Source organism: Lutjanus erythropterus, chromosome 6 (genome assembly GCF_056507025.1).
Source record: "Lutjanus erythropterus isolate fLutEry1 chromosome 6, fLutEry1.hap2, whole genome shotgun sequence".
Taxonomy (NCBI): domain Eukaryota; kingdom Metazoa; phylum Chordata; class Actinopteri; order Lutjaniformes; family Lutjanidae; genus Lutjanus; species Lutjanus erythropterus.
Genome location: NC_139322.1, coordinates 32770048 through 32784174, shown reverse-complemented (window position 1 = coordinate 32784174; position 14127 = coordinate 32770048). Strand labels below are relative to the sequence as shown.

At 40.6% G+C, this 14127-nt stretch overlaps 1 protein-coding gene across 8 annotated transcripts in view; it reads right to left on the bottom strand.

The window, feature by feature from the left end:
* agrn (agrin) overlaps positions 1-7460 on the bottom strand; it is a 348754-nt gene extending 341294 nt beyond the window's left edge. For 4 of the 8 annotated variants that reach the window (XM_084721694.1, XM_084721698.1, XM_084721695.1 and 1 more), the window contains exons 1-2: positions 6959-7460; positions 4896-5157 (exon numbers count right to left, since the gene is read on the bottom strand). In XM_084721694.1, coding sequence (XP_084577820.1) covers positions 4896-5157; positions 6959-7141 — 445 coding nt within the window. In that variant the 5' untranslated portion in view covers positions 7142-7460. The remainder of the gene's footprint in view (positions 1-4895; positions 5158-6958) is intronic. The other 4 variants (XM_084721699.1, XM_084721701.1, XM_084721700.1 and 1 more) reach the window with 2 other exon arrangements.
* Positions 7461-14127: the final 6667 nt, after the last annotated feature.

Sequence of the window (14127 nt, the reverse complement as noted above, 5' to 3'; positions counted from 1 at the left end):
CTGACTTCAAGATTTGAAAATTATTTTGCATCACATGCTGGACGATATTATGTTGACAGATCTGTCAACACTAGTATGCTGCTAGCTAACGTTAGCTGAAATGCTAAAAAGTTAAACATTGTTTGGCAACACCATGAGCTGCTCAGCTGCTTCTCTTTGTAGTCCTTTCTCTCTTCTCTTTACTCTGTTCTTGGAGTCTATCTGTGCTCTTAATGCTGAGGACATGTTAGTATGTGTTTTATGTAAAAATATCAAACATGTTCTGTACATGCTTCAATATTACATTTTCCAAATATATCTAAAAATGCAATTAAAAAAAGTGAAACAGAAACTGCAAGTAGCTACCATGGTTAAAATCTGAAGCATTCACTCCTTTCCACTTTGCCCATATCATTCTATCATTATCTCCTCACTTATCTTGAAGGTGAGGAGGCAACCAGGTAGGAGCAGGTTAGGAATTCCAGGCCTCCTCCTTGCACAAACAGTGGGAAAAAAGCTCAAAGTTTTCCATGAGGCCTTGGTTCATTCACTGAAGGACCAGTGGAGGAGAAGGTGGGGTGGGCTCAAACAGTCATCCCACATCCCACCCACCCCGAGGAGCATTCCACAGGACTGTCTGCTCGCCCATCATTAAGCAAGACCACCTGCTGGCAAATCAGGACCCCCATCATGTTCTCAGCAAGCCTGGCTAACCCCATTACCAGTGAGCCTCTGGACTGCTGTACACACAGATCATAAAGAGCCAGTGGTATGCTGAGCAGTAAAATGCTGCTCATTAACATCCCACAAGGACTTTTGATTGTCCAACCAGCAAAGCACACTAGCCGCACTCAGTATTGCGTATTTAAATAGATGCAGCACAAAAGGGACAAAGAAACGATCTTTGATGCAGCTGTTGCATGACTATGCACTGACTTCTGACTGGCTCATCTCCCCTCTTCTAAAAAGAGACAGATAAAAAAAAAGGGGGAGGGAGAGGAAGGGATCAAGACAGAAGGAAGAAACAGCCCTTTGTTGCTGTTCTTCGTCAGGGCCTTGAGGGAAAGACTCTGGCATCAAGTCATCAAGAGCTGAAACAAAAGCAGCTGATAAACAGAGCAAGACAGATAAGATCTCCCTGTACGCTCAACACTTCGCCATCAAGAGGGCTTCCTCTCTTCCAAACCCCCATCACCTCCGCCTTCTCTCTTTGTTGTCATTAACACAGCATTGGGAAAAAAAAAAACGGAATGGAAATGATAAGAAACACAGCACATACTTTTTATCCTCTTACCTCTTCACAAAATCTGGAGAGGCGTTCGCTTTAGCCCCGCATTGTCCCCTTCATTCAATTTCACAAATCCACAATTTCATTTTTGTTTCTAAAGACAAAGCAAATGTTTGATTCTGACATGTTATCTGTCAGCTCACAGCACAGCACAATTGAATATGATAATTTTTTTTACTGAATGGTGGCTGGAGGACCAAAAAGAGGAGATTGTGTGCCAAAGGCCCTGTGCTTATCAGCCCAGACAAGGTGCAAAGTCAACACTGTAGATGTGGTACGTTTTGAGGTGAAGTTTTACACTTTTCTGCAATTTCAATTTCTCAGTTCAGCCACAGAGATGCCAGTGTAAAGCTTGAAACCTCTTTCAATTAGAAATAAGAGATGTATATTACAAATTCAGTTTGGATGTGTGCATACTGTGAAGGAAATGACTTCCATGACACCGTCTTAGAAAGATAAGTTATACGGGACACTGCTAAGAAGTATCATGATCTCCTTTCAATGGTAATACATTACATAGTACAACTGTTGCATAGATTGTGCACTCGCTGATACCGCATTTTAGGCAATATCTCAGACATTTTCCAATACTGCCATCAGTTTTGGAACAACCCTACTTTTGATACCACAGCAAGAAGAACTGAAATATGATAATTTTGTTGTTGTTGTCTTTAATGTACACCTGGCACACAGTGCTGGTACAGAAAAAGTCACTGAAGACTGTCTGATTTTACTACAAGCCAAGCAGGACAATAAAGGCTGAACTGAGGTCTTAAATGAGAACTTACATCATTTCCTTCATAGCTTCTGTACTTAGGATACTATACTGTATTGTTTTAAGCATGTGGTATTCAAAACGTATTGAAGTATCAGTACTTTTGACAGCCTTGGCATGTATGTGAAGATAAGCCAACAGGAAACAAAAAAGGGGTCTTTGTTTTGCTCAGTGAACACAGCGTACAGCATTTTAAGATCTGGTCGGCAATGCGAGTGTTTACTGAGATCTTGTAAACACTCCTCCGGGGAGGGTGGCTCTGTGGCAGATGAAAGCCTGTAGCCAAGTGATCGCACACATGGACTGAGTGGCCCTGAAGTGCCACCGCCCAGCGCGTAGCACACAGGAGTAGAAGGAGCATGAAACACAATGCCTGGAGGCATCCATCTTCACGCGGCACTGATCCAAACTTAAACAAATATGCCACAGCAAACACAACATCACTCACGCTCCACGTCCTCACATGTACAAAACATTCCTCTGTTTTTACTTAGTTCTACATCACTCATCGTATTTCCCTTCGCGTCTGCGTCCCTCTCAAAAAGTCTTGTTGGTAAGGGGAACACACAAAGCCTTTTTTCTTCCACCTCAGACAATGCGCCTCCCCACCAAGCGCTCTGCCAGGCATTCCTGAGTCTATCCTAGCTATCGAAAATGTCAAGAATGAGGAGAAAGCAAAGGAGGGTACAATGAGTGCTGCGGCAGGTAGAGTCTTGTCCCGCTGCACTGACATCCCACAGTCTCCGGGGGTAGTGGTTGTACAGAGCGGATGGGATCTGACTTGACTGTCTTAATTAAAACTCTGCACTGGAACAAGCCTCAAAACTCATTCCTCACCGGATGGAGGCACGCCAGCTAATTATCGGGGCCAATTTCACTCCCCAAAACACAAATACAGATTTCATGGCGGGGCTGAACCTGACAGTCATCCCAGGCTATTACTTAATAGACGGTCAATGCAAGAAGATCCAGAGTCTTCCAAAGTTCTTTCAGATGTCGATTTCCGTCTAACTTTTGCCTGATGACTTCTTGAAGTATTTCCTTACCACTATTTCTTCGACTTGTAAGATGATATGAGAAAATCAGGTTATGTGAAGTAAACCCTCTTCAAATACAAAGCCCTGAAACAAAAAGGGCACATTCTAGACAGTTTGTCAGAGCCAAGAAACTCCCCTCTCCACAACAGGAGTCCAAAAAGAAGAAAAGGGGGCTGAATAAAAAGGTTAGCAGTGCAGTGTTTCGTGCCTGGACAGACAAACAGAAGAAGTTTTATGTGTGTGCCAAATGCAACTTAACACTGCAAACAAGCTCCATCCATTGGAACATCCTGCCACCCTGAACTGTTCAGGGAGGAAAGTACCCAGAATATAGGTCCTACAACTCTGAAACAGTGATTGCCCCAGAAAGCCTTCAGCAAAGGTGATTCGTGCTCTGATTCATTTCCCCCTGGTGCTGCCGGGCCGGTCTAAAGTGTTAGATTCAAACTTTGAACGGCTGCCAACATTGTCAAGCACCAGTAAAAGTTAAACAGCAGCAAGCTCACTGTTCACCGGCATGGGGGCACCGGCTGCTACACTCTCACAGTCACGGTAGATGCTGAGATTTATTAGTCATGGCTGTATGGTTCGTCTCATAAGAGCCTGACAAATGACTTCTCAACCAAAAAAGGACTCAGAGGAATAAAAGTATGTGATTAACTCTTTTCATGCTGAAGTTGTAGTGCCCCAGTCAATAGAATAAACAACAATATTATGCAAAAAAAAAAAAAACATCACTGATCTCTACTTTTTCCCTACTACATTTAAAAAGCACCTTGGACATTGTTCTTAAAGCATTTTCATGTGTGGGCAAGTTTGAGCTGTCCATTCGTTGGTACTACTGTTGCAAATGTTGTGTTTCTTTTACAATGAAGTTAAAATGATGGGAAGCTGTGAGCTAGTTGTAAAAAAAAAGTGTGGGAACCTGTTTGCCCTGTAAACATTTGTTATGTGCATGTAAGCATTAAGCCATTTCACCTCTGACTTAATAAAATGGCCCAGTCACAAGGTGCAAAGGTCAGGAATCATCTCTAAACCACTCAACCCCTGTCCACAAGGTGTTAATCAGACACACCCACCTCAAGGCTATACGCTTGGAAAGGCTGGAGCCTCACCATGGCAACAAAGCTCCTAAAATGACTCAGGTGTCCTTGTTTCAGGGAGTTCTGGGAAACTTTGACGCTCTGAGCCTGAGGCTATGTAATTTCAGCAGCCACCGGTGTATGAAATCCTTGCTGCTTTAAGTGATTTACAATTACTGTCAGTAACCACAGCATGGATACTACACTGAATATCTTACACAGCATTGAAATAAGTTACAGCAAATTTGCTTATTAAACAGCAAAAATACAGTAAGCCCTGATGAAGTTACAAATTAACTTCCATATATGTTCATTATTCTTAGAATGACTTTTTTAGGCTCCAGCAACATGTACTGCATCAAAAATCTTTGCGAAGGAACACCTCCTGGACTCAAATTGAGTTTGTTTGTGGGGTTTTTTGGATAGGTGTACATGTGTGCACAAAAATCACAAAACCCCCATAGCACTCTCTTTTAAAATAAATAAAATGTCTTGATTGTCATGGTCATGGTAGACCTTAAAACAAACTAACTCAGGGTCTCTAATGGAAGTTTGATGCCAAAACATGTCAGAATTTGCCTGCTTTCAGGTCTTAAATGACCATGCTGTGCAAATAAAGGTATTTTAATTGTTTCAAAGCAGAGTGCCTTGGAGTTTTTGTAGGGTTTTTTGTGATTTTTCTTTCTCATATCAGATGCAGGACTCCTTCCGTTCACGACAAACTGGCTGCTTACCTTCCACACAGTGCTCCACGTCCTCCAGGTTGCGCAGGGTAATCCTCATCAGACTTGAGTTGAGCATGAGTTCGTTCTTGTGTTCAGGTCCCATGGACTGCGGGGCAGGGTTGAGAAAGAATATGCGAGTGTCGCCCGTGGATACCTGGTTGTCGCAGATCCCGGGGTTGCCAAAGCCACCGATCATCACCTTGTTGCCGCCATCCAGGAGGATTTCGCGGTTGACGTTGGACTTCCCTTTCAAGTAGCGCCACACCCTGACCTTTAGAGGAGCAAAAGCAGGGAGACAGCATGATTTTTAGCATTTCATCAAAAGCAAAAGCATACATCATATCATAATCTGTAAACCCTGGGAGAGGGATCTCTCATCTGTGGCTCTTCTGGAGGGTTTTTCCTTTTTTTTTTTAGGGAGTTTTTCATTGCCGTCCAGATTGTAAAGACCCCTGAAGCAAACTGTGACTTGTGATTTGGGGCTATATTAATAAAATTTGACTTTACTTAACTTGCACAGTGGCGTTGATAAAGATTTCTTCAGCTCTGGCCCATCTGAACCAGGGTTTCATCAGAGCCCTTCCCCTAAGCATGCATTTTTTGTGATGGCAGGTTAGTTTTTCTCTGACTTTACTCTTCAAATCCTGTGCTACGAAACACATCCACTTACATTATACAGTAGTATTAATAATAGTGATAACAGCTCTTAAGTGAGTATATCTCCTTATTAATAAATCTCACACATAAGATCCAGACACAGCATTTTCTAGTCACTTGAAAGCACGTCTGAAACACTGCATGCACCTGTGGACAGTGCATCATGGGCAGCAAAGGGTGCTTGCTTTATGCACAGTCATGGGAAAGCTCACCCCTTCCCACTACATGTTAGCCGTCTTGTCTCATTTCAGCGCTCGGTAGCGGTTTCTGTTTCCAGAAGGCGAGCCGTGTGCCTCTAATCTACTCCACTCATTCACCGGGGGACGGGAAGCAAGTGGGCGCTGAGGAAAAGAGCAGCGAGCGAGCTGACCAAACACAACTTGTTTATTTTGACAGATTATAGAGTGGTCTACCGCAAGTCCACGATGGTGTACAAGTTAGTTTCACAATGAATGGCCATTGAATAAGATTGGAGGAAGTCTGCTTCCTGACTGAAAATGAGCTTATTTGTGGAGCCCTCTTTTTCTCATAACTGCTGTAAGGTGGCTTATTAATCAGAGACATAATAGAAAATATAGTTTCAGGTCTATCACACACTGGTTTCAGAGTGACTAATGACAATGTAAAGCATGACGACATATCTTTATTACTTTGGGCACACCTTGCAGCACTTGTCCATACTCTTTACTGAGAAAAAACAATCATGTCATTGTTTCTTACAATCTTGCAAATCACTGCACTATTTTGGAAGCTTCAAATGCTTCTGTGGTACTTCACAGTAATCTTATTACATTTCATGGACTTCTTTTTATCCCAAAAGACATCACTGTTAGAGCCACAAGTCACAAATCTCTAATTTGGGATCAAAGTGGTGGCATTTGTGAGCAACACCACAGAATGAGTCATGATTCAGAGTGCCATCGTTGCAGCCACTGAAAGCGGATTGAAGTTGCATGTTTTCCAGTATTTATGACTAGAAATCAATTGCAGCCAGGGGCTGGTGAGGGGCCAGTGTCCTTCTGCAGCATGTTTGGAATGATTACATGGTCGGTTAGGCCTCCCTTGTAGCTATGTAATTGGTAAGTGGAAATAAAGAAAAAAAAAAAACAGCATCTATCTGTTTTCTGAAGGCAAAGTGGATTCCCTGTCAGAGTCCGTGTAACCGCTGCCAAACGCTTCTGGATGAATGAGTTTGTAAAATGTTTTTCAGGCAGGCTGTTGATGCCCCTGAGAGAGTTTGGACACAAAGTCGGTGGTAATGGCTTCCATTAGCTACACGAGGGTGAAGGTATTAAGTGATAATGGGACTTCTAATTGAGCCTACTTGTAGTTTTAGAGCAAGAAGCAGGTGTCTTTTCCTGAGAGCACTTCTGCGGTTACTTCACTTTACGGTTTCTGCAAGTAAAACCACTTACCTTGCAGGAATAGGTGTTATGAACCGGGTCCATGTTAATTATTTCGTCCACGGTGCCGGTCAAAACTATGTTGGCCTCTTCTTCCCTGTCCTCCAAGTCTTTCTCCGGGCAACTTGCGGCGCAGCGCTGCCACAGAGCCACGAGCAGCGCCGCGAGAAGCAGCGCTGTCCTGCCGGAACCCATGACCACCACACGGAGGTAACAGAAAAAGTTAGTTTCCTAAGAAAAATAAAATAAAATTAAAGTTCACCGCCCGGAGGGACCGAGGACAAACTCAGAACTCTTCCGAACGCGTTTAATTTTTCTGCCTTTCCACAACTTCCCTACGGACTACCAGTGTCTGTTTCACTCTGCAGCCCAGCTCCCCGCATCTGCAGCCCGGGTTAAAAATCCCTCTCTGCCGCCGCCGGCTGGGAGAGCAGGAGGGAAGAGGAGGAAGGAGGAGGAAGGAGGAGGAAGGGGCAGGGATCTCTCTCCCTGTCTCTCTCTCTCCAGGAATGCAAGTGCACTTCTGTCTCCCCCTCTCTTTTCCTCTCTCACACACACATACACACACACACACATTGACTGACGCTCCTGGATTTGCATGCGATCTGAATTGCTGATCCCACAAGTGAGGTGGGTGGTGGTGGTGGTGGTGGTGGGGGGCTGGAGGGCTGCTCTGTGCTGGGATGCCTGTAGAAAGAAAGTGGCTGTCCAACGCCGCCCCCAGTCGGACAGATAGTGTGTTTACCTCAGGCCCCCATCAGCAGCAGGAGCAGGCAGGGAGCACACACACTGTATGATAAAGATCCACTGCAGTGTCACTTGTAAATCTGACATCCATTGATCCTCAGTGTGCAGGATATGTACTCACATGTAGTGATTATTACTTTAATGATCTTCTTGATTTCATAATATATCATATATATCAACAATCCTTTAAGATCATAGTTACTCAACTAAATATTTAGTAATTAGTCACATTCAGTAACAGAGGTTATCCATTTTTTACAAGGAAAATAATAGGCTATATTAATGTGGGGGTCCCTGGAATATTTTCTAACACCTCTACTTAGGCTAGTTATGTCTAAGAATAACACAAAAGAAATGCATTAGAAATATAATATATTGAAATATTAAACATATTTGCACCATTTAAGCAGAATACCCATAACATGCATACACACACACATCACACAGATTATTTAAAATACATTTTAATTCAATAAAAACCTGAAGTATTTATAAAATAGAAATAATACAAAATATAGTCTAAATTACAAAACATGAAAGAGATCATTAATAGATTCTCAGATCAGAATGTAATATATGAACTATTTTAGATTTAAAGATCAAAATATTATTAATTGAACAATGAAGACTTTTGTAAAAACAAAACAAATAATGATAATAATAATAATAATAATAATAATAATAATAATAATAATAATAATAATAATAACGTAAATAAATAAATACTTATATCATGACAATTTAAATGAATGAATATGAAAACTTTTCATGGACCCCTGGCACAATGATCAGATCACATATTGCTACACCAGTTCAAAGTGTTATTAGATGCATTATATATGGATGTAGGAGTTTAGTGGTTTGATGCCACTGACTCCAATCAGACCTGCAATGCAGGAAGAAGCAGAGCTCAGATTCTTAAGAGTGTTTCACCAATAAGAGATTACCAATTTATTATTGTCTGTCATGGTGATTAAAGAATGCACTTTCATGAATAGAGCTGCAGTGATTAGTCGATCAATCGATTAGTTGGTAAATATTAAATGAATTGCCACCTATAGACCTTTTTCACAGCAGCTACACTGACATGAATTGGACGGTAATAAACACCGGTGTTACCAATGATACTAATTAAGATACAGTCCTTTCCAGTGAGCAGCATGTACAGTAGCAGAAATGTGACCTTAATTAATATCATTCATAACACCTGTCTCAACTCTAATATTTCATGTCAAAATAGCTTCTGTGAAAGAGTTCTGTTTTGATAATTGATCGTTTTTATTCTTTTTTTTTCCTTTTTGGACCGAATTCTCTGCCCTCAGCTTCTCAAATATGAATATTTTTCTGGTTTCTGTACTCCTCTGTGCCAGTAAAGTGAATTGTTGTGCTCAAAACAAGACATCTGTGGACATCATCCTGGCCTTGTGGAAACAGTGATCAATATTTCTCACAATTGTCTGACATTTTATGATTAATCAAGAAAATGATAAATGATTAAAATAATCATTAGACGTGTAAATTGCCTGCACCGCACATTTGATCAGTAATTATGTATAATGTTAAAGCTTTTGCTCATAGTGACAGACACACAATGACCCAGCTCTTTTTGTGTCTTTCAGCTAACTGTTTTGGTTTTACAGCCCACAGCTGTACTTTTTTGGTTCACTCTCACTGCTCTCATTAAACTCATTTCCAGCAGCAACAGTTAGCCAGACTGTTGTCAAAGCCCTAACAAAGATCAAGCAGTGAGCAGTTTAGCTTGTTGGTGGAGACCAAAACAGAGATATGAGAAGACTGAATGTGTTTACAGGGGATGCACATTGTGAAGGGGCCTTCACATGATTTGTCCCGGACTCACCGTGAGGTAGGGCGTAGAGAGGGAAAGCATGGCGCTATAAGCACTACATCCTGTCTGCCTGGTATATAAACGGCTGAGCTACCTTCAGCACTGGATTTAGCTAAGTTCATAAACTATATGATTCACAACAAGAGCTCAACTGGACTGTTCACATGCATTATATTTACAAGCAACATCATAGTCCGTTTCTAATGTTGTGTTATAGAGTTTAGGGAACCCAGGGAACACTGTTCTTTGGTCTTTTCTGGAAGGGGAGCCTTGATTTGTGAGACTCTTGTGAGATTTGTGTATGTTGAAACGATCACTCTCATTACATCTTCCGTTGAATCTTGGGTCCCCTTCAGGACTTGACCATCGGTCTCTCCCTCCTCTGCTCGTGTCACTTCTACACATCTATGATCTCTTCTGGCTGCGTCATCACATACAGCTGTTCTCTCATTGGTTGTGCTTTGAAAGCTGCAAACAAGGTCAAAGTTCAAGTAATTTGCAGATTTGAGTGGTGTGCCACGCCAAGGGTAGCGGCACTGCTTAGTCAGGCACCACCACTCTCCCCAGTGACAAACAAAGGGACAGCTAGTACAAATCAGCAATGCTCTTGGAAGATAGAAGCTTTATTGCACAGGCTTAAAAAAGCTGATATTTCTGCTGATGTGATGCTACTTTAATTATACCTATGTGAGAACGTCTGTGGTGTTGAGGTTTTTTTCAAGCATCTAAAACAGATATCAGAGTTGCTATTTGCAATGATTGCTCAGCGCCAGTCATGTGAGGAGGAGCCAATCACATTCTGTCAACACTACAAATTTAACTGGCCATCTTAAAAGCTGTCTACTGACAAATTAGTGAAGAAAAGAGAGATTAAAAAAAAAAAAAACTCTCAGTATCAGTTTCCTCATGCTCCCGAGGGAATCTGTACATTTGAAAAGAACTGTATTTTTTGTCTGCATCTGCCAGTGGGCCATCACATTAAGAGCAGGCAATTCTACCACAGGACAGACTTGTCCAAAAAAAACCCCAGCAAATTCAGCATTTAATGAGTATTGCATGCTGAAACATTTGGACCGTTTTTCAAGGGGCCAACTTTGAATTATCCAGTGTCCCACCATTTTTAAACTTGCACTTTCAAACTTTGATCCAGAAAGTTAATCAGATCCTTGAAAGTGTTCTTGAAGGTTAAAAGTCTGTCAAAAACCTGTCTCTTCAACATTATTGTTATATGATTTACTGGATGATAGCACTGATATAGAACAAGTAATTATCTCTAATCTCTTCATCTTTATCTGATGTGGATCTTTGATTTGATTGAAAGTATTAACTTTGGGGTCTTGAACAGAAAGATTTTGAAATCCATAGGCTGTAGAGTAATGACTACTGTGCATACACAATGTAAAACAACCTCAGTGTTTGAAATCCATGTAAAACTGAACTTTAAAGCTGAATAGGCGGATGCTAAACTCACACTTTGTCATGTGTCATTAAAGAGTCCCCATATACCGTAAAACTTCCCATGTTTAAATCTGTAAATGTTACCATATGGCTATTTTGTTAGAGCTCCTATTTAAGAACAGACAGTGCGTAAATTTCCACTCCTCAAAAGCTGTAATTTTAACTACCCTTCTATTCCTGGGAAAATGACAGGCTTGCTTATGCACAGTTGCTACAGAGGATATTTGCAGAAATTTGTTCAAGTAGGCCTCAGCTCTGACAGCTGAGTTAACCCAAACAGACAACCGTCCTTTCAAATGAAAAATTATACAGTTAGAGCTTTTCATGTTCTTTATACAGATGTTCTTTATACTGATGAGACTCTTACACGAGAACACACTCTTCACATGCTATTCCTCTGGGCAGGGACAGTTCAATCAATGCTACTCAAACACAAATAATCTCTCAAATCAACAAATGACATAATCTATAAAACCATCAGGCCTGGAGCTGCTCCACTGAAAGTAAATGGCAGACTGACTCTGTGGTTTAAAATAACATTTTCATTGGCTTCCACATTTAAATGAGCTTCATTTTATAGCAGTAATGACTAGTTTGAATAAGAGTACACCCAAATTCAAAAACATTTCCACCACATGTTATGATGTATAATAAATTATTCTTAATGCAGCTGTGTGTTGGTGTCCGACATGAATCACTGCTGTCATCTTTTAACAAAACCAGTTCTTCTTTTGTTTGTGATTTTAGTAAACTGTAATGAGTGTAAATTAAAACTGCGTGTGCTTGTGTTTTAGGGTACAAAAATTTGGTGGTATTTCCTTCACTACACACTAATTACAGTATAATACAAAATTAATGTCCCTGCTAAGTGAAAGCGTTGAACTGAAGACCTACTATTTTCCTCATATAGATAGCCTCCACTAAAGAAATGTTGTTCTTGTATTTATGCCCCTAAAACGTCCTTGACCTTGACTGACTTGTATCTAGAGGTGCGTTTTCATGTTCCACTACTTTTATGCAGGCAGAGAAAACTGAAAGCATGGACTGGGCTTGTCAGTGGAGAGCCAGAGTTAGCATTAGCTGTGTCAGCCACTGCCAGCAAAGCTAGCTAACCTAAAAACAACACAAATAAAAGATGCAAACTGCACTTTCCATTCTGATACGTTTTCTAGTTGTTGATTTTGCTGCACATCAGATTCCTGAACTGCTTGCCAGTCATCTTGATGTGCTGTGCTTCAGTGGTCAACCTAGTGCAAGCTAGATTAAAAATGCATTCTAATACAGTTACTATACATTAACCTAATGTAACTTAATTACTTTCTGTAATACCAAATAGGTTCAAATTGTTTAGCTGAAAGTGTTTTATGTCTGTTGTTAACTTTATAAATTGTCCAGCCAATTCTTCCTTTGTTATGCACAAATGCACACTCAGATTAATTCACTCTACACACTCAAACTTCAGGTAAACTGTCATAAACGTATCCTGGGGTTTGTGTTTTTACCCACACACTATCCTGGTCACCAGCATCACCACCTACAGTCCCCAAATATTCATGTAACATTAAATCTTACTTAATACATTTAATATTTTAGTAGCTGTGGTATTTTAGTAGCATAGTAGGGGTCGTATTGACAGGTTAGTTAGCTGTACAGATTACTATGTAGCTAAGATTAGTGATTGGTTTCACCTGTAACATTAAATGTTTATTAAATTAGATGTCCAGTCTTTGGTGATGACGTCATCTTTTTACGTGGGAAAACCTTGTTAAACAAGCTATTAATCATAGCAGAGTAGTTTTACATACAAAACGTGTCTGCAGGAGAACTGCACTAATCTTTTGTTTTGTTTTTTTTTGGATGGAATGGTTGTGTAATGGGAGCCCACAGATCACCCAACTCTGCTTTGGCGCTTTCATGTCTTTCAGCTCATCGGGTTTCTGTCACAGACATTTGGTCGGTATCTGTTTCCTGCTGCTGTGGGACGCTGTTTTTAGTTAAAAAGCTTGTTAACACTACCTGTCCAGCACCAAACACCGGACAGATAACATTAGTGACTTACTGGTCAACATCACCAGTTAAGAGATAGGAGCTAGAAGTGGCTAAAGAAGCAGCAAAAGGACCAGATATTTCCCTCAGAAGTTGGTGGTGACCAAAAAAGTTAATTAATGGTGAGTGAATTGGACTCATCAGATTACCAGAAACACAACTCCAAATGATTTTTTCTAATGGTCCTCTATGTCTGCTGGAGTGTAAGGCAGTTATTTGCTATAATGTCCCCCACATGAGCAGATAGCATTGTTGTCTGGCACCTGAATTTCATGTTCAGCTTTTCAGACAGTTCCATCCCAAGTTGATTTCTGTTAGGTAAGTTTTGTGGTTATTTACATTAATAAAAAGTCACCAGAGTGCATGAGACGAACCGTCTAATACTCAAATTTTCCTGACAGAAAACACCCACACCCTAGTATAGAACCACAGTGTGTAAAGTGTAGCCCCTGATTTACAAAACCCTTAGACGTGGTTCACCATAACAGCTTTATAAAGTGATACGTCAATGTTGAGTTTACAGCTTGTTCCACTGCCTCCAAGAGCCAAAAGATGTTTAATTCAGTTAAATGATAAAGAAGCTGATTGTGAAGTGTGGTTCCATTAAACGATTTAACTCAACTCAAAATAAGAACTTTCTTTAGACTTGTGATTAAATTTTGCAACATTGTTTTGTACTAGAAGCTAGAATCCTTCATAAAACAGATTTTGGAAAAAAAATACGTACATTTTTTGATAATTAAATACGTAAGTTTCTCCAACAAGACATGTTGAAGTGTGCAAAAAATCTAGTCAGGAACAGATTGCATTTTTAATCTTTGATAATCTTCTATATCTGGAAACAAACGCTGAGCATCGCTGCAGATTCGGTTGTCTTTCTCTCTGGACACAGAACATGATTGTTAGAACATCTCTCACAATGCGAAACTTAGCAGAGAGCACATGAACGATCATGTCCCCCCACTTCCAGATATCTCCTGACAGCCCTCTTCCTCCCACAAATATTTCAACACAAAAGCCCCAGAAAGTAAACAAGCTTTAACAAGTATTTGACATTTCATAGGCTCCTTTGTGAATCAAACTG